Source organism: Thamnophis elegans, chromosome 1 (genome assembly GCF_009769535.1).
Source record: "Thamnophis elegans isolate rThaEle1 chromosome 1, rThaEle1.pri, whole genome shotgun sequence".
NCBI classification, from domain to species: domain Eukaryota; kingdom Metazoa; phylum Chordata; class Lepidosauria; order Squamata; family Colubridae; genus Thamnophis; species Thamnophis elegans.
This window is the reverse complement of record NC_045541.1, coordinates 81,385,427-81,406,568: the sequence shown is the minus strand read 5'-3', so window position 1 is coordinate 81,406,568 and position 21,142 is coordinate 81,385,427. Positions and strand designations below refer to the sequence as shown.

Sequence of the window (21,142 nt, the reverse complement as noted above, 5' to 3'; positions counted from 1 at the left end):
GCATTCCAAGAGGATGATTGACTTGCCAATTTTGTTTTGATTTTGTGGTTTCAGATTTTATGATTTTATACTTCTTGGTTTTGTTGTTTGTTACTCAGGGTTGTGTTTAAACATGTACAACTTTTAACTAAGAAAAATGGCTGATAGCTTATTGCTGTGTTTAATACATCATAGCAAACATATAAATTTAGTCTTTGTGGTATGCTATAAAAGGGCCTGATATTTCTTCAGAGGAGGATATACTTTTTTGGGGGAAAACCAATGTACAGTATAATGAAAAGCAAAAGAACAAACCAAAAGGAATTAAATATCTTCAAATGTATAAACTTCACCTCTAACCCGAAAATGGACCATATTGCACAGAATCATATCATATACAGCAGATTATTTTAGATATTTCTCCTTCAGCAACCATTTCAGAGAAACAATCATCTCCAAGAATAGATTTTGTGGAATTCTATTGTGTCATTACATATCACAAAATTTTGAAACAGAATCTAATTGTAAAATGTAAAATGCTTAAACTTTTGATCTGAATATGTGAAAAATCACCCAAACCAGTTTACAATAACCTACAATGTCCGTACTTACAAAAAGAGTTCCATGTATTAAAAGAACAGTTGTTCAGTAGGTATATGTGTTCAGCTGTGCTCAGTAGGTTCAGCTCTACTGCTTGTTCCTAAATAACTAACAACCCAGTGCTTTCTGCTGACATTTATGTTCTGCACTGCAAGCCTCTGAACATGTCAACCTCAGTTCACCTTTCCCCTCCAGGGACTCATAAATGCCATCTCCTTTATTTAATGGGGCAATGTTTATTGTTTGTTGAGAAGGTATGAAAATCTACATTGTCTTCAGAGATGATCAGACAAAACGTGTATATTAGTAAATACAGGTGTTTTTAAAAACAAGATATTTTTATTTATTTTCCTTAACATATTCCACAATGCTGAGTCTCTTGGCAGCTTCTAATATATTGCAATGCGAATGAAGTATCACATTATTTTTGGGCGGCAAAGACTTTAACCTTTGCCGCCAAAAAATAATACGATCCTTCATTCACATTATATCATCTCTAATCCTTAGCCTTTGCTCTTCAAAACATAGTAGAAAGAAAAAGCCTAGATATAAATACAAATGCATTAATATTCTCATGAGCAAAAAATACCCTACAGTACTCAATATTATCTTATTTGAGTTGCAGTAAATTTGCTATAGGCATGCTGTACAATTCTGAAATTCTTTGGGGTGGGAAAAAATAACTTGATTCAGACATAAGTTGTGATTTAAAGCTTAATATGTTGTCTTATTTTTAAAATACCGTTGTTTTTGAGACCATTGATGCAGTACGTTTTTTAAGAATGTAGCCAGCTAGAATATGCCAAGCCACTGTCATTCCAGACCAGGGGTTTCAAACTGGCAGCCCATGGACTGTTTGCATCACACGCAAGTCACACCCACTCCAGCTCCGTGAAGGGAAAAACACCACAATACATAACGTGAGAGCAATGTGATGTGGAGTCGTGACCCGTCAAAACCGCGGAGGACAAAATCGCGCTCGACGAAAGCGCGCATTTGACGTCATCACAGCGCGACGAAAAAAATTAAAAATTGAAATAAAATTAAAATTAAAGCAAGCCGATTCACATAAAGGTAAGGGTTAGGGTTAGGGTTAGGGTTAGGTTAAGGGTTAGGGTTAGGGTTAGGTTTAGAGCGTTAGGGTTACGTTTAGCGTTAGGTTAAGGGTTAGCGTTAGGTTTAGCGTTAGGTTAAGGGTTACGTTTAGGGTTAGATTTAGGGTTAGGTTAAGGGTTAGGTTTAGGGTTAGGTTTGGGGGGGTTAGGGTAAGGTTTTCGCTTTATTTTTACATTTTTCAATCACAGCGCGATGTTTTCGTCGCGCTGTGATGACGTCAAATGCGCGCTTTCGTCGAGCGCGATTTTGTGGTGGAACCATGTGGAGTGTGTGACATCCAGACCATGATCAGATCTGTTTTGAAATGAAAATAAGTTGAGTCTCAATGATAACTGAAATACACTAGATTGAAGTGGACCATTTTTGAGATTGTGTTGTCTTTTCATGGCTGGGCTTACACAATATTTTGAACCTAAATTAATATTGGATAGATTTGCAGAACTAAGCAAAACTGCATTACCTAGTTGGTCATTCAATGTATGATGCATATATAGCCTGTGTTTCAGGATCCTAAATCCAAAAAACTGCAAGAAACGCATTCCTGGGCTTCTGGCTCTTTCAAATAGAGTTGCAAATTAGATATCAGTTTAGCAGCCTAAAGTATCTAATGGCAAAACCCTAGATGGACTTTTTAATGTTAAAATGCCTAAGGAGATTGTCCACTCTATTCTCCCCACATATAATAATCTATGTCAGGAGAAACCTTCAGCCATTCTGTCTGTATTACAGATTCTTTTTTCAGTATCAATTGATCTGGCCAAGCTGCTTTAAATTGACCAATACTTTCAGGTCAATGAAAATAGTATTATTTATTGCGTCCAATTTTGGCTTGATAGCTTAGATATGTCTACATAAAAGTCATCAATTGGCTATCAGAGTATCATGTACATGAGTGTGCCTTTAGTGTCAGGCAATGTAAAATGTTGCTGTTTAAAGTTTTAGAAATACATTGCCTGAAACATGATGTTCTGAAAAATAATTAAGGAACTCCTTAATAGAAAGTTTGGAGCAAAAAAATAAAGTACTTCAATTTATTCAGTATTTGTTTACTTGGCTGAATCAGGAGGAAGTAATGTTTGCTGAGGTCCCTATAAATCAAGTATAGCCTTGGGATATGGTAGCGAATAAATTCTTGTCATAAATAACTAAATCCCATTCTTGAATAAATACATCTATGGTTTTCCATAACAATGAAGGCCACCAGTATCTTTCCTATAGAATCTTCATTAATGAAATGGCCTGTATCCATATAATTGGGTGATCTCCAAGGCATATGTCTACTCTGAAATGCAGTTAAATACCGTATCTAAGGCAAGCATTTTTAATTATTAGTATTCAATTTAAATTATGGAACTATTTTTTTGGCTATTTTTTTAAAATATTGTGTGAAATTATTTCTGCTTTGAGACTCTTGGGAACCTCTTTTAAGGGGAAAGGGGCCTCCAGCTCAATAAATGCATAAATCTTTCTAAGGCAGGGCTGTCAAAATCACTGGCCGCAGGCTGGATGTGTCACACGCTGGCCATGCCCATGCCCAGTTTAGCGAAGGGGGAAAAGACACGATACATCACATGACGACACCGTGATGACATGAGTTTGACATCCCTGTTCTAAGGTATAAACAACGTCCATGTACCAGTTAATTTATTCAGTTCCCCATGTTTTGATAGCATAGGTAAGTAATCTACCATTGGTGTTGAACTTGAAGAATTAGTATGCAGCAGCCCAGTAAGACATAGAGGAAAAGAGACAGATCCTTTATAGAGAATGGAGCTAGTTGAGAAATCAACATGTGAAGACAGGAAGGTATCATTAAAATGAAAGGGAAAACGTTCTGAATATTTAAATTTATCCATTATTCAATAACACTAAGGAAGTGAATATTTCCTGTGAATTGGGGATCACTTTGGAGTTTTATTTTAATGCAAAATTGGATTTCCCTCCCATATGTCTTTCTCGCATCTCTTTAGGATAGAGTCTTCCTAAATCTTCTGCTTGCAACATATATGGGTATGATTATTTCCAGTCAGGATCTGCTTTGTGACATCAGCAGCCATAGTAATGTTCATTTCTGACTATGTCACAGAGCTGCATGCCTTATGAAGAAGCAAGCCAGCACATCTCAAGCTGCTATACATCATTGCCCTGTTTCATAAATACAAAACAACAATGCATGTGGACCATACAGGTGAGCTAAAAACAATTTGGAGGATATTTTACTTTTTAAAAATTGTGTGCTTTCTAAACTCTGGTTTGTAGGCTGGTAAAACAGGGATTGAACACATTAAATACTAGGGATGCTTCTGCATTGTTGTGGGGATTGTTTTTACTTTAGGCAAATTATATGTTTATAGACAGGAACCCATGCAGGCATAACAGAGATTGGTTTTCTCCTTTTTTCCACAGCATGTGCAAAAATGCTGCAACGACTGCTGTGTAAACTGGGAGTCCTATTCATGTTTATCACTTTCTCCAACTTCCTATTCTATAGCAGAGAAAAGCAAGAAATTTGTTTCTGAGGGAAAATATGATATCTCCGAAGTGACCTGCCATTGCTTCCTTCATGGGGCTGAGAAAGAATGACTAGCCCAAAGTCACCCCTGCTGCTGACTTTGTGCCTAAGGCAGGACTAAAACTCACAGCCTCCTCGGATATTTCTAGCCTGATACCTTAATTACTACACCAAACTGACTCTCCTGAGAGTGTTTACCCCCGAGTGAATGCACAAAGAGTTGCGGCTTAGACCTTAATTTGGGAAAGAAGGCCATTCTTTTCCTAAACAAAAATAGCACAATACCACACCAGAAATCTAAAGTGACAGCTTCAGCTTCATTTATGGTATAATTGGTGATAAAGAGGGCTGTGAAAATATCTACAAACCCCTTACATCCTGGACATAAATTGTTTCAACTTCTACCCTTCAAAACGATGTTATAGGACACTGCACACCAGAACAACTAGACACAAGGACAGTTTTTCCCTGCATTCCATCACTCTGCTTAACAACTAATTTCCATATCAAAAATTTACTAAGACTGTATTACTATTATTCTTCTCTTCCTTCCTAGTATCTATCTCTCCCCACTTACTATACCATGTTGCTTGTATCTTTCAATTTATATTGTTTGTATTTGTTTCTTAGTACAATTTGAGAGCTTATTAGTAACCTGGACTATCACTAGGTGTTCTATCTTTTTATTCTTAAGGAATGTATTTTATCCTCCTCATGTACACTGAGAGCATATGCACCAAAGACAAATTCCTTGTGTGTCCAATCACGCTTGGCCAATAAAGAGCTCTCTATTTCCCTTCATTCAGGAAAAAGAATACAGCAATACCCTTTCCCTCCTCCGTTTATGAAAACGCTGGCCACTCAAATCTGTTTTAACAATTACTTTTTCCCCTGTTGGAATGGACACCGTATATTTTATCGATCTGTGATGTTTCTATGAAATAAGACTTTGCCAGCTTGGTATTTCCCTTATAATCAGCACCATCTTCAGCCAACCCGTCTAGAGCTGGAGAGCGCTCAGACCGGTGACTTGGCTATTATTTTGTTTGGTAGCGCTCTGAAAGGAAAGGCGGGACCTCTGTCACGGCAGCTATAAACAAGCTATAGCATATAAACAAGGCGGCTTCTTCTTCCCAATAATAGGCGTTTCCAATGGGTCCTTCGGAAGAGACCGGGAGCAGTTGCCCCACCCCCCCACCCCGACACGGTGCTTGACGTTATCTATTTAATACTCCTGTAGTAGTAGGATGTTTCTGGCTAACTTTTGAGGTGCGGATGCTCAATCACAAATAACCCCCCCCCCCAAAAAAAAAAAAACCCCACAAAAGTTCTCGGCTGAGCTTCCGAGCGACAAAATCTCCCTTTCGCAAAGACACGGCTCACGTCCGGTGCTTTTAAAAAGACGCTGTACCTTTAACTAAACACCGCGCGGGTTGAGCGCGCGCTTCCCTCTCCCGCCTGAGCGGCCGCGCTCTCACGCTTTTTGCGCGAGCCTATGTTACCCCACTAGCCTCTCCGCTTCTCCCTCGCCTCCCTCCCTGCCTCCCTCCCACTTTCCCGACGCAGCAATTGGCTAATCCGCTGTCTGCCGGAAAGTCAACATGTCCCGCGTGTGGAGCGGCGACCGCTGCTAACCTTGCACCAATCGAGGTGGCTTTTACTGCGGAGGGAGGGGTGCCTCGTCGTTAGCCAATGGGAGGCGGTCTTATTCGGGGCGGCGCAGCCCTGAGAGAGTCTGTGAGAGGATCCGCCTGGCTTGCTGGTGTTTCGGGCGTGAGGAGACGCGGAGGCCGGACCAGGTGAGAGAGTGAGGGAGACTGCGGGAAGAAGAGTAGGGGCAGGGCTGTATGGGTGGCGGCCTTTAATTTTTCCTTTGCTAAAGCGAAAGCGGCAGGTAGTCAGGGTGGCCGGCTGGAGGAGGAGGGGAAGGCGATAACGACGACGGCCGGTGGGAGGGAGGCTGGCCGGTCGCTCATCCCGTCACCCCCCCGTGCGTGTGCCAAGCCCGGCTACTAAATGGTGGAGCGGGTGGAGGCAGTCCGGTCCTACTCTGGGCACCATTTTAAAGGAGCGGTCGTGGGGTCCATTCCAGACCGGAGAAGCGGAGAAGACGGGAAGTCTCACTCTCGCCCAGGTTGCCACATGCGGGTGGGAGGAGAGAGGCTTGGTTTCCACTTCTTAGGGCGGTCCCTTTTCCTTTGGTCTACGCTTCCTGCTCTACCGTTTCTCGGCCATGTGTTTGGTGCTTTCTTGCTCAGCTGGGTAGGCCACCTGGCTTTAAATATTGTGGTCGAAGATTTATGCGGAGAAATACAAGCCCGGGAATTGCCTTTAAATTAATAATGTCTTCTACCTGTGACGAATGTTTTTTCCCCTTGAAAATATACGCCAGGTTTTTTTCCAGACATAGGTCCTTTAATACTTAACCTGCGATGATTTTCCTCCCGGTTTTTTTCCTTTTTCCTTCCTCCGATCTTGAAAACACACACTCGCTTTGTTTCCTGTAGATGTATAGCTCTGAGCTCCCTAACGGAAGACATAATTTTCTACAGTAGTTTAACATCATGATGTGAGCCTTTGGTAAAAGCTGCACATTTTGTAAGCTTGGCTAATTTGCTTCTACTTGCCTCAAGTTTGAAAGGAACCAGTGAAAGAAAAATGTAAGAAGTTCGCTCAAGATAATAAAATGGCATAAAAGTAATTCATCTGTGTGGGGGAAATCTTACATAAAATTAAATGTGTAATTTAAAAAACAATATTGAAAGTCATACAAACTGAAATTCTCTAATGCAGCAATAACTGATTATAACTTTGATACTACTTTATTTTGTTTGACATGTTGACATACAGTACATTCCTAGGAACACCAACTTCCCATTAATACCTTTAAGTCTGTTCCTGTTTTGTGCTGTACAAGTAGTCCATGTTTAGTTATTCTAATTGGACCAGCATCAAAGTTTTAAGCCAAGTCTTCACGAAGTGAAACTTCAACTATGCTTATGATTTTTCTTCAGCTTTGCTTTACTTTATAGCTCTGCGATGGTCATAAATGCAAGGATTGGTCATGAAATTATTTTTTCATCACAGTCATAGCCATGAATGCAAACTGAACAAGAACTCATGTATCAAATTTCTCTGCCTTGTTTTTGGAAGCATAGTAATGAAAATTTAATGTGCACTTGATTATTACTATTTTGATTCAAAATGAAAGCTCCATAGAATTTTAAGGGAATACAGGTACTCCTTGACTTACAGCAGTTCATTTAGTTACAGTTCAAAGTTACAACGACACTGAAAAAAGTAACTTACGGTCATTTTTCACACTTACAACAATTGCAGCATCCCCATGGTCACCTGATCAAAATTCAGAGGCTTGACAATTGACTCATATTTATGACAGTTGCAGTGTCCCAGGGTGATGTCATTTTTTGGCAGTATTCTGACAGTCAATGGGGAGACCTGATTCACTTAATCGTGTTACTAACTTAATGTGCAGTAATTCACTTAACTATGGCAAGATAAGTCATCAAATGAGGCAAAACTCACTTAAATATTTCATTTAGCAACAAATTTTCGGCTCAATTATTGTAAGTCAAAGACTACCTATATATGTATAATGCATAATTGAACTATGGAATACAGTACCACAAAATGTGATGACTTTAAAAGAATCTTGGAAAAACGTATGACAAATAGGACTCTTCGTCTTGAAAACATATCTCCCAGCTGGGAGTAGCATGCATCCAATACTAACGTCAGGAAAACAGTGGTAAGAGATAGGTATATCTTATTCTCCTGCTTGTGAGCATCCCAGAAACATCTAGTTGGATACTAAGCGGTAAAAAAAATAATGGCATAAAATAGACTTGGCAGTATGCAAATCCTGATATTTAGGTGTAGTTATAACAAGTATTTCATTGTACTGCCACACTTCCAAAATATAGAAACGCTGGCTGAAATTCTGAATACCAACTCAAATAGATGGTATAAATGCATATGATAATCTATACAAGCATATTTAATAATGAAATATTTTTAGGATACCTTAACACTCTAGATTAATTTTGCTGTATTTAAAATTATTTTAAACTTGATAGGACTTTCATCATAGTAAATTTGAAGAGTATTGTATTGTGCTTTTGTAACAAGAGGGGAAAATATTACTTATATAGACTATACAGTGGTGTCAATCACCTTCCAAATGGTATCTGACAGTACAGTATTGTAGGTTCCTCCTCTAAAGCTGCTTAGGAGTGTTAAGGAGTCCTTAGAGAACGTTTTAGTGGCAGACAAACAGACCAAATGGAAGTCAGCGTAACTTTTCAATGCAGTCTTTGTAGACAAAAGCTGAAAGAAAATGTCATAATATCTGCTTTGAGATAAAATGATTAATTTTGAGGGTAGTACTTCAGCAAGAGTTGAATGTTTTCTTCCTTTAAAATTGGTCACATGACCGTTGAAAGCCTTAATTCAAGTAATCCTCTGGTTTAAAACCCCAATCCTAACGCCTAAAACTAATTGAAATGATTCAGGATCTGTTGTGAACTGGAAGAATTTTGTAATGGATGGGTAATGGAGTTCAATACTGTAAAAAATTATAGCACTTACGTACACGCAGTGAAACTTGTCTCTTTGCAAAGAATGATGTACCTACAATGAAAAAAGATTTGCGATTCTTAGTTTATAATTGTTAATAGAATGTTAGAAAGATTACATATTAATATGTATTAATATGTAATACATATTATTTTATTTACATTTCATATTTCCTATAATCACTCATCTTTCTCAGAGAGACTCTGTACAGTAATCATTGAATATGAATAGTATTTTAGAATACTTCATAATTTTATATTTAAACATTTCATAGTAAGATTGTATTTCAGTAGCTTTCAGTAAAGTGCTATTTGGGATAAGGTTGCTTTAGTTTTATTTTAATTAAGATGTAATTCTGAGCTACATTTTGTAATACAATTCTGATTACATTGTCAGACATGGATTTTTTTTAATGTTTGTGGTCAATAGTATATTCTGGCATCCAGTGGGTACTCTTTATTGTTCTAATAATTAATATTTATATTTATTACCCATGTTTAATTAAAAATAGATGCTCATATTTGCATTGTAATTTCCTTTGATACAGATATACTCTTTATTAAAATAGGGAATATAAAAATACTGTGCTGAGCCATTATGTAGATTGGTTGGTTTGTAATGTACAATAATTAAATCTCCTTTTGTACATAGGCAAGTTCCTTAAAATCATTTCTGAGTAGATTCACAATATTAAAAAAAAGTTAAATCTTCAAGCTGAACTCAACTGCTAATAACATCAGTACAGAAATGATTTGGCACTGACTTTTTCCAGGATTTTTTTTTTGGGGGGGGAGGACTTTCTAATATAGTCTACAATCCTGGTATTTCTTGTGGGGGGTGTCTAGCTTAACATTGTCAATCTGTCATTTAGTTGGATCCTAATATTAATGTTGGTTTGGGAGAGCTAGGACTTTTTCAAGTCCTCTGAGTTTTGATACCATTTCATATTTGGATCCTGGCATATTCTTCCTATTCAATGGAAATTATTTGCATGAAAGTGAGGGGTCTAGGTGTTTTTTGTCTATTCCCCTTATGCTTCTGAAGGGGTATTATAGACATTTGAGTAGTCCACTGAAAGTTTATATTAGGCTACATGCTTGGAAAAATTGGTGAAAATAATTTCTGATTGACATTCTCTAACAAAATCTCTGCTACTAAAATGGATTGCATTGATAATGCATAATTTTTTTTATTTGACTTCCTACATATTTTATATTTTAAACTATATGCATTGTGTTACAGGTGGATAAAAGATCTTACAGATGGCAGAAAACAGGTAAGCTCTTGAACATCTGTTTCAAAAACTCATGTATAAGGAAATGGTTTTCTTATGGAAAATATATTGGAAAATGTAATGAAATATGATAAAATATTAATTGTCAAAGGATTTTTAATGTAGTTCAGTATTGCTTTTACAGCTTGTCTGCCTCTGAATCTTTTTAGTGGTGTTGTTTTTCACTTAGATTATTCTTATATTGGGGACATGTGCTGAAGCATTTGCTTAATTGTAGTATGCATTAGAATAGTACTGTCTCATACTTAATACATGACTTCGACTATACTTGCCAAGAAGATGGGCCACAACTATTTTTAGACCATTTACTGCTGTCTTATTACCTTCCAATCATTGAGTGGTGTTTAATTTCTTTTAATAGAATTACAAAGAATGTTGATTTTTTTATATCTTTGCTAAACTTTTCAAAGATAAAATCCATTGTAGCAGATCAGTTTCTGGGGATCTAAAGCATCATCTGCTCTCAGTTGATGTAATAAAGTCCTTCTGATTAAGAGAAGCAAACCTGTTTATACAACTATTGGCTGTTAGCGATAAAGTCCCTTTATTAGCTATAATGGCTGGCCATATCTATTTGAGGGAAAAAATCATCCTGGCCTATTTGAAAATCTTTCCTAATAAAAGAAATAAAATGAATTGTGGGTGTTCAATTTCAGAATCGCTGGGAAACAATAGGTTAGCTTATTTTACTTTTTTGCCTTGGGACTAAGTTGACATTGAAATAGCCTTGATTATACTGACTGGCATATTGGGATTATTTGTAGAGATGGGTAGTATTTACAGTATTAGGTATCTTTCAATGATTGAGGAGATGATTTCAATTCAACATTTGTATTGTCTTCCAAAACATTTCATATTTTTTATCTATGAAGCTATTGGGCCATATTATCTGGGAATTTGAAATGAAGCTAAGCTTCTTATTTAGGTCACTAGAGGCTAAGGAAGTGCTAATCCAAGGCATAAATTCAGTAATAGTCTGAAGACCTAATGAACTGAAGCTTAATCAAGATGAGAATTCTGTTAGACTCAATGTTGAAAATGCTTTTCAACAAGTTCAGGTGCAACTGTACATATCTTAAAGAAAAATTTCAAATGTGGATTCTAATTGCATCCATATTTGTTTGTTTGTATCCCACCTTTATAACCCAAGGCAATGAACATATCCAACACATCTTGCTCCTCCTAATTTTCCCATAAAAACTCTGTGAGGAGGGTTGGCATGAGACTGAGTGACTGGTCCAAAGTCACCCAGTTAGTTTTCATGACTTAAGATGAGACGAACTCAGTTTGTTGCTTTCTAGCCTGATGTCTTAACCATTAATCAATTAATCATTGGTGTGCCAGGTTTCTCTTGGAGAAGATAGTTAGCCATGTTTATAATAGTTTTTCAGCTTCTTTTGTTATATGTGATATTGCTTAAAGTCCTACAGTGATGGGTTTTATAATATCCTTGTTTTGGTTCTGCCTTGCCAATCTAGAAAGAGCTTTAATACTATAGTACTGTTTCTTTGAGCCCAGTTCAAATAGCTTAATCTTTGAAAATTATAATTGCTTGGTACTGAAGTATTTAAATAAATGCTTTCTATCATTCCAACTTGGCTTTGCTGTAAGGTTATTTGATGATGTTTATCTTCAGCTTCTAGCTCAACAGAGTTGAAAATTATAACACTAAGGGAGAGGAATGTCCTTTCCTTGGGAGTGTGACCACCAATAATTACTATATTTTGGCAGTCTTTTTTAACTTTAGCATTTTGAAACATGTTTTTCTAAAGTGTTTTAAAATATTTTCTAAATATACTTTTTATTTTGTGGTTTTGTGAATATATTTGGGCATTCAAACTCCTAATCACTGATAGAAAGCAAATCTTGTTGCTGTAGAAAATTGCCAGAGCATATCAAGTAGTCATAAGGTGGTTTACAAGTTTATATTTTCTAGTAGTGGTCTGTTTACTCTCTGTTCATTGAATTTGTGCCAGCTATTAAATTGCATAATTTAAATATTTGCCTACTTTTAAAATTAGAAATAATGATATATTACCGGTGGAAGCTTATTTTGTCAAGAAACTTTGAAAATGTGAATTTTTGGTTCACATTAGTCTCTACACTATGTTTCCAGTTCTAATGTTCTTTCTGTACTTAGTATTGGCACATAAAAATTAAATGTTTGGTATAGTCCATTACTATCTCAGGGAAATCAAGCATATACATGATTTTTATAGCTTAAAGATTAACAACTTTATTTGGATTTTATCTGTTCTTATTTGTCTCAAATATTTTTCACAGTAGGGCAGAAGATGCTGCCTCAGATTCTGTGGAAAGTGCTAAAGGCACAGGTGATAAAAAAGGTAAATTGCTCAGACTTATTTCAGGCAATGGAAGAAAGGGAATAACTACTGGTTACCAGATATTAATCCAAGTTCTGATGCAGGGAGGAATTATGTAATTTGTATGTGCTTTGACTAGTTTTCTGAATTGCTACATTCTCATATTCATCTGCTGTGGGATATATCCTGTTTGCAGAGAGATGTATGAGGGGACTTCTGGAAGGAGGAGGTTGGAGACACAATAAGTGTATATTTTGTTGCTTCTTAGGAGAAATCATTTGTTATTTTAAAAGTAATATTTTTGAAGTTTTACATCTGCAAAAGATACTGCTATGGTTTAGAAGCATAGAACAAAGCTATAAGAAAATATTCAGAAGAAAGTACAAGAGAATAACTAGATCTCCAGGTTTTCTTAAAAGCTGGACTTATTTATTTGTATTCCAATATTATGTTGACTTAGGCCTTAAACATTCATTAAAGGTTTGTAATTTAGGTAATGTACTGCTTTTACAGAAAAGTTAGCAGACCAAGTAATGCAGAACCCACAAGTCTTGGCGGCTTTACAAGATCGACTTGATAATGCACCTCACACTCCTTCCAGCTATATCGAAACGTAAGTATGAAAAACTTCTCAGACCTGAAAAGAGGTCCAGATGGTTAGTGATTTTCTTAATATAGCAATGAAAACCTAAGACTAAGGAAAGCAGATTCTCCAGTTTTTAAGCAATATGACCATATGCACACTATTCAATGTATTTCTAGGTTACAGTTCCTCAGTTTGATATTCCTTATTGCTTCAGTTTGTCCCTTTTACTGACATTAACTATGTTAAACATTGCTATTGTGGGTATATTGAATACTGAAATAATCTTTGTTGAAAATTAGCTAGAATTCTAAAATGCATTCCTACTCTTTTTATAAATTAAATTATCTAAAATTGTTTTAATATTGGAAGAGACAGGTCACATATATTAATTTTCTATGAAACTCCTGTAGAATGTTTTGATAGTTGAATAGATTTATTTTCCTTTGGTCCTTCCCAAAGAAGCACAACTGAGAAATTTAGAACAATGCCTTTTCTTTTTAAAAGCCAGAAGAGGTACTTAAGTTTACAAGATGACATAAATGTCTAGAGAAATGTTTGATTTTTATTTTAACTTCTGGGTATATTTTTTCACATTTGGCAACAAAATGTATGTTTCTTTTAGGTATTTCAGCAGTAATTACCTCTGAATTTTAAATATAAAACATTATTTATATTGGATGAAAATATTTGATGCTATTTTTAAATTATTGTTTTTATTACCAGCTTACCAAAAGCAGTAAAAAGAAGAATTGATGCCTTGAAACAGCTTCAGGTGAAATGTGCACATATAGAAGCTAAATTTTATGAAGAAGTTCACGATTTAGAGAGAAAATATGCAGCTCTTTATCAACCCCTTTTTGATAAGGTAATGAACCAGCTAAACTGTTAAATTTGTTTGTAAGCCTCTAAATTAAAAATACTGGTGAAGGAAAAGACTAGACACTGCTACACAGATTTTTGCCCTTCCAAATTTTAATTATGTGTTCAAGAGCATATCACTTTTATATAACTCAAGGCAGTATCTTCTGAGGTATATATGTTTGATTCTTTGCCATTTACAGCATTGGCATTCTCTTACCATATTATGGGTATGCATGAATCTTCTGGACCTTGTGAATTACAGCATTATTCAACCAATACATGATAATAGTCCTCAGTTCTTTAATTTGTCTTTTAAAGAAAAAATATAACATATTTTTAGGTTTAGATACATTAATATAGCTATAATAAAAAGGTAACGAGTAATAGTGTTCAATAGTGTTTCCCTTCTAATAATTTTTGTGGTACTTCATAAACCACAATTTGTTCAAAACAGAATAATAGAGTTGGAAGTGACCTTGGAGATCTTCTAGTCCAACCCCCTGCTTGGGTAGGAACCCTACCCACTACACCATTTTTAAATGAAGTGTTGCTTACTTTGTTTAAAATAATTGGGACTATAGGGGTGTAGTAAAACATTTTGTGTGTTAAGTAGTTGGTCTTTTTACTACTTCATAGAAGTATGTAAAATGTTTTGTGGCTGAAACATTTTCGTATTATCATTTTTAAAATTTGGAATGGACTTTTTGTAGCCTCATTTCCAACTTTGTTTCAATATTGGAACAGACAGTCTGAACTTTTCAGAATTGGTATAACTGCAAAACATGAGTTTTACAGCTTCCAAGAATGATAGAATACAGATAGTCTTCATCTTAAAGAAGAGTCATTTAATGACAGCTCAAATTTACAGTGGCATTGAAAAAAAACTGATGTATGACTGGTTCCTACACTTAAAACCACTGCAGTAGCCCTGCAATCACATCAAAATTCAGACTCTTGGGCACCAGGCATGTATCTAAAATTTTTGCAGTTCTAGTTATGTAATCACCATTTGCTTACCTTCTCGAGTGGCTTCCAAAGTCAATGGGAAAGCTGGATTTACTTAACCAAGTGAATAGCTTAATAACCATGGCAAAAAGGTGATAAAACAGGGTGAGACTCTTCATGATTGCATACATTTAGAAACAGACATTCACTCCCAATTGTGGACACACGGCCTGTTTTAAGATTGGATCAATTCTATTGAGATTATAGCAGGAGGTCAGAATGTTTCAGCCTGAAATGTTTGCAACCTCTCTAACCCATTAAAATGTAGTTGAGAGATCATTTTTCAGATTTCTGCAGTATTCTTAGGCTCTGTTGAATAATGTATCTACAATTTGTGTAATTTGTGCAGAGAAGGGAATTCATCATTGGTAATGCTGAACCTACTGAAGCAGAGGCAGAATGGCACAGTGAAAATGAAGATGAAGAGAAGCTAGCTGTAAGTGGAAATAAATAAACTTTTAAATATTTTGAGGTAGTCAAAATAACTTCTACTGAACAATCCAATTAATTTGTGTTGCAGAGCATATTAGAAGCTTATGTCGGCTGTCATGGTAATGTTTTGAGGGATTTCCCTTTCTGTAATTTCAGAATTGCAACTCTGTTCAAGAAGTTTAACAAATGTTTTAAATTTAATTTTAGTATTCCAATATAAGTACCATTTGCACTGTTCGTAACCTGTTGTGACAGCCTTTTCTGCTAATGGGTTCCATTCCAGTGCTACAATAAAACCTGATATGAGAATAAACAGGCTATTTTGCCTGCTTATCATCTCTGTTGCAGGTTACATCAAGTAGTTTCATCTTATTAACTGTCCTTTGTGGTATAGTAATTTGTAATTGGTATATTAATCATAGTAATTTGATTGTATGTAATATTTCCCTACATTTTCCAAATCAACACAGCTAAGTTCACCCATCACATTAAATCCTCAGTTTATGGCTTAATGCATGATACATGAATACATCCCACATGTTGATTAAAAAGAAAAGAAAGATTTGTTTGTAGCATTTACATGACCACCTAATTCAAGTTATGCAACTCTGGATGGTGTATAATAAACAAAATTATGAAGTAACCAACTCATAACAAGGATAAAATTCCAGCATCTAAAAGTAACCTTTTTTTGCAACCAATTATCTACTGATTCAGAATACTGTCAAATCCTTTTCTTTCTCAGTGTTGGTTTCTGTTCTTCTCCAAGTGTTTATGCTGCACTCACTTCAAGCAAGTTTCTTAACCAGTAGCAATATCTTCAATGCAAGACTTTTTGACAATTTTTTTTTATTTGCTCAATAATTCCCTCCACAGATGTCTAAATGGTTATTTGCAATAAAATGGGTGACCAAAATCCCAGTCACTCAACATGGTAGGAAAAGATTAAATCTGCCTCTTCTAATTAGAAGGCAAGACTTGGGGAATTTTTTTCTTTTTGAGGGATCTTCTGCTTCCACCTTCGAATATAGCTTTCAGTATGACGAACCATGCTAGATAGGTACTGCTAAAGATCTTAAGTGCAGAATTGGAGAAACAGGCAGACAGGTATGATGAACCCAAACATGTATATGAGTTAGAAGAGCAGGGGGAAGAACTTGACAAAGCCATACTATGTTTCCCGAAAATATGACAGGGTCTTATTTTCTTTTTACTTACAAAATATGGCCTTGGGCTTATTATAGGGGAAGGTTTATTGTTTTGGGATTGCCGGGCGGCTGCTCCCTTGCAAACTGGCTCCTGAAGAGCCGGGCACAGCCTCAGGGCCGAAGCAGCCATGAGGTGACCAAGCTCACGAGCAACCACCCGGTGCCATTCACTGACCTAAGGGGTATCACTAAGGCGCCAAGCCACGTGGCACTCTACCCGCTCCCCAGCTCCCACAACCATAGAGCGCATTCCTAGAGTGGCCGCTGCTGGAAGACTCAGCAACCAAGTTTTGGGGTTTGGAACCGGAGAAGACATGCTCGGAGCATGGCGGTGGTGGCTGCTGCTGCAGGGAGAGCTGGGCCAGGACATGTTGAGACTAGGAGGCATGTCTGCGGGAGGCGGAACAGGTGCTCGCACAACCCCTTCTCCAGCCAGGCAGAGCGCCATGCACTGACCTAGCGGGTGTCCCTAATGTGCCAAGCCGCATGAGCTGGGGAGCGGGCAGAACGCCATGTGGCTTGGTGCCTTAGGGATACCCCCTAGGTCAGTGAATGGTGCTCTGCCCGGCTGGAGAGGGAGTTTGCCAGGCGATTGCTCGTGAGATGGTCACCTCATGGCTGCTTCGCCCCTGAGGCTGTGCCCAGCTCTTCGGGAGCCAGTTCGCAAGGGAGCACCCACCCGGCAACTCCCCCCCTCTGGCCAGGCAGAACGCCACTCCCCAACCTAGCGGTGTCCCAAAGGCACCATGCAATGTGAGCACCTTTCTCCCCTCTGGCTCCTGCGGCTTGGGGCCTTCAGGATACCGCTATGTTGATGAGCGGTGCTCTGCCTGGCCGGAGGGGGGTTTGTCCAAGGGGTTTATTTTCAGGGGTGGGCTTATATTTTTGCCCACGTGAAAAATGTGGCAAGGCTTTAGTTTCAGGACAGGTCGTATTTTCAGGGAAACATGGTAGCTCTTGAGTCTAAAGCCAAATTAAAGTAATATGTGCTTTTCAGCAACAATAGCCTAATTTAACTTTTTCTACCAGCTGTTTGTAGGGGAAAAGAGAAGCATGATGATAAGAAAAGTAGCAGTTCCTGGGCCTCTTGACTTTTGGGAAGAACAGCCCAGTAACCAAGTATAGCCTATCTCTTTGCCTGTAGCAAAATTGCAGAGATGCATAGGTCAAGATTTAGACCTTCCTTTCTAACTATGAAGCCAGATAACACATGATCCTTTTTACTTGTGTAAACTCCAAAACATAAGTAGACCTCCTATCTTCTTACACCAGCATGATGTTGGGAAAGTAGAATAATACCTAAAATGGCTTCTATTAGAAGGTGAGAACCCTAAAAAAAAAAAGCTTGAGAGTACCATTCATGAAAGTTTTAGGATGTCTCATTCCTATTTGTTCATCTGCTTTGAAATTCCAAAATCCATTCCCAGGAGAGAAGGCAAAAAATAAAAAAGGGGCCTAATCAGTATGAAAGGGCAAAACAAGGCATGGGAAACCATCTTAGAGGGGACCTCCATCCAACCTCCCAATGCTCCATAGTGCTAAGCAGGGAGATGAAACTCATACTCCAGCCAAATAGACAGAAACAACAACCAAAGGATAACCCCTAAAGTTACCCAACTTGGGGATGGAGAGGGTATGCTGATATATCATGGAGAAGAACAGATTTCAGAGAAATAGAGAAAGATCATATCTGAATACTAAAGGCGGTTTAATGCTATAGAGCTAACATTTTTCTGTCAAGTTCATTATTTATGTCCATAGTAGCACTACATGATAATTCCAAGTGCTGTTCTTAATAAACACCTATTTCTGTATAAGTGTGATATGAAAGGTGAGACAGTTTTTAGAAATAGGGGAATGAACAGAGCTACCTTTTCTGTATACTTTCAAATTGCTGAATGTACTAATCTTACAAACCAATAAGCATGAATTTTCCTAAGTGTGATATTAAAAGAAAATTATGTTATATTTATTTGTTAAATCTGTTTGCTTCCCTTATTAAATGTGAAGGATTAAATAAGCTATTTTTCTTTTCTAATTTAAAATATTTTGGAAGTGTTTCTACATAAAATTTTCACGCTCATATAAATACCTTATCTTCTAGGGAGACCTGAAAAATAAAGTAGTAATAGAAGAAAAAGAAGCAGGAGCAACTGAAGAGACAAATCCTAAAGGAATCCCAGATTTTTGGTTCACAATATTTAGAAATGTAGATATGCTGAGTGAATTAGTACAGGTAACAAATTCAGTGGCTATTTTGATTAGAGTGTACATGATGCATTATTAAATGGGGGTTGTCTGCAAATTGCCACATTTTTGATGATCTTAAGCATTTTTCTTGGGTTCACTTGTTTGGAAATGTCATTTGTTGGTGGCAGTAATTCAGGTGTGCATGGAACTTGAGATCCTTCTCTTCCTGCCTCTGGACAATGGAGGTGAGGGAAGGGGATTGAATTTCAGCAGCTGAGATGCATGGAACTTGAGGTCCTTCTCTCTCTATTTCTACAGAGAGTTCTGTGGAGTCAGGGAAAAAAGGATTTCAAGCTCTGTTCCTACTTGGATTTCGGCTGTAGACCTGGATCAATCAGCAAGGAGTTCTTTTCAGTTAGTCCTCAGAGATGAGAGGATGTTCTCTTGGCAAGCGGTAGTGGTTTGCAGCCTTGTCTGCTGGCTTCCCTATTGACTTCTAGAGAGGCCAGCAGAGAAGATTGCAAATGATGATCATGATCACATGACAGGTAGCTGTTAAGTGTGAACAGGTTGCCAGGCAAACAGTTTGTGGTCATGTGACCAGGGGGTATGTGTGCAGTATTTTGTGACAGTTGGGAATGCTTTACAGGGCATAAAGCAATCTTTCCAAGGGCACTATAACTTTGAACAGTCATTAAGCAACCAGTCATTAAGTGAGGACTACCCGTAAAATTTTGTGTCTTGTATGCTGAGCCTGCCTATTGTATTTTTCCTAAGAATAAGAAGTGCCTTCATTTCAGTCTGCTTTTAATGGCAAATGAGAATGCTCAGGTTTGAGAATACTTCAACATTTTCCTCAGTATTCAAAGAACTTTTCAAATTTATTTGCATTTGGCAACAATTTTACTGTGATCATTTCCTTTTATAAACTTAGGAGAAGAAAAATAAAATGTTCAGTATTGTACTTCTGCATATTATCAATTATAATTATATGAAATAGGCTTATAAATTTTTTAGTAAATCCCCTGGCAAAAGGTTATGGAAAAGCTTTTTCCAAATATAGTGTTGCAGAGGTTCCCAATCTTTTTGGCATCAGGGAAAGGTTTTGTGGAAGATAATTTTTCCATGGACTGGGATGGGGGGCGGGTTTCAGTTTCACTTGCTCACCTGCCACTAATCTCCAGCTGTGTGACCTGTTTCCTAACAGGCCACAAACTGGTACCAGTCCAGGGGTGGGGATCTCTGTTCTAGAATAAATAGGATTTTTTTGAGATAATGCAAACTATTTCCCTTTCTGTAATTTCAAAATTGCAACTCTTGTTCAAGAAGTTTGTTAAATGTTTTAAATTTAATTTTAGTATTCCAATATAGTACCATTTGCACTGTTCGTAACCTGTTGTGACAGCCTTTTCTGCTAATGGGTTCCATTCCAGTGCTACAATAAAACCTGATATGAGAATAAACAGGCTTTTTGCCTGCTTATCATCTCTATTGCAGGTTACATCATGTAGTTTCATAGTTACCTGTCCTTTGTGTACAAATCATAGTAATTTGATTGTATGTAATATTTCCCTACATTTTCCAAATCAACACAGCTAAGTTCACCCATCACATTAAATCCTCAGTTTATGGCTTAATGCATGATACATGAATACATCCCACATGTTGATTAAAAAGAAAAGAAAGATTTGTTTGTAGCATTTACATGACCACCTTATTCAAGTTATGCAACTCTGAATGGTGTATAATAAACAAAATTATGAAGTAACCAACTCATAACAAGGATAAAATTCCAGCATCTAAAAGTAACCTTTTTTTGCAACCAATTATCTACTGATTCAGAATACTGTCAAATCCTTTTCTCTCTCAATGTTGGTTCCTCTTCTCCAAGTGTTTATGCTGCACTCACTTCAAGCAAGTTTTTTAACCAGTAGCAATATTTTCAATGCAAGACTTTTTGACAATTTCTTCTTATTTGCTCAATAATTCCCTTTATCCTTTGCCTCACACAGATGTCTAAATGGTTATTTGCAATAAAATGGGTGACCAAAATGACCCATTTTTGTTTTAACTGGTTAGTACGTTATGCTCATCATGTATGGTTTATGTCCCACTCCCAGTCACTCAACATGGTAGGAAAGGATAAAATCTGCCTCTTCTAATTAGAAGGCAAGATTTGAGGCATTTTTTGCTTTTTGAGGGATCCTCTGCTTCCTTCAAATATAGTTTTGAGGATGACGAACCATGCTAGATAGATCCTTTTCTCTCTCAGTGTTGGTTCTGTTCTTCTCCAAGTGTTTATGCTGCTACTCACTTCAAGCAAGTTTCTTGCTTGAAGTGAAATTTTGCCTGTAAAATTTTGTGTCTTGTATGCTGAGCCTACCTATTGTATTTTTCCTAAGAATAGGAAGTGACTTCATTTCTGCTTTTAATGGAAAT

The 21,142-nt window shown here is 37.1% G+C and overlaps 1 protein-coding gene and 2 non-coding genes across 5 annotated transcripts in view; all 3 read left to right on the top strand.

The window, feature by feature from the left end:
- Positions 1–5,819: 5,819 nt before the first annotated feature.
- Positions 5,820–21,142, top strand: part of NAP1L4 (nucleosome assembly protein 1 like 4) — a 37,876-nt gene continuing 22,553 nt past the window's right edge. For 2 of the 3 annotated variants that reach the window (XM_032222083.1, XM_032222101.1), the window contains exons 1-7: positions 5,820–6,006; positions 10,046–10,079; positions 12,381–12,442; positions 12,935–13,034; positions 13,731–13,872; positions 15,223–15,309; positions 18,618–18,749. In XM_032222083.1, the coding sequence (XP_032077974.1) occupies positions 10,066–10,079; positions 12,381–12,442; positions 12,935–13,034; positions 13,731–13,872; positions 15,223–15,309; positions 18,618–18,749 (537 nt within the window). In that variant the 5' untranslated portion in view covers positions 5,820–6,006; positions 10,046–10,065. The remainder of the gene's footprint in view (positions 6,007–10,045; positions 10,080–12,380; positions 12,443–12,934; positions 13,035–13,730; positions 13,873–15,222; positions 15,310–18,617; positions 18,750–21,142) is intronic. The other variant, XM_032222093.1, reaches the window with a different exon arrangement.
- LOC116523734 lies at positions 15,533–15,662 on the top strand. The gene has a single exon (XR_004257105.1). It is a non-coding gene; the product is annotated as a small nucleolar RNA SNORA54 (small nucleolar RNA).
- LOC116523794 lies at positions 20,081–20,209 on the top strand. The gene has a single exon (XR_004257151.1). It is a non-coding gene; the product is annotated as a small nucleolar RNA SNORA54 (small nucleolar RNA).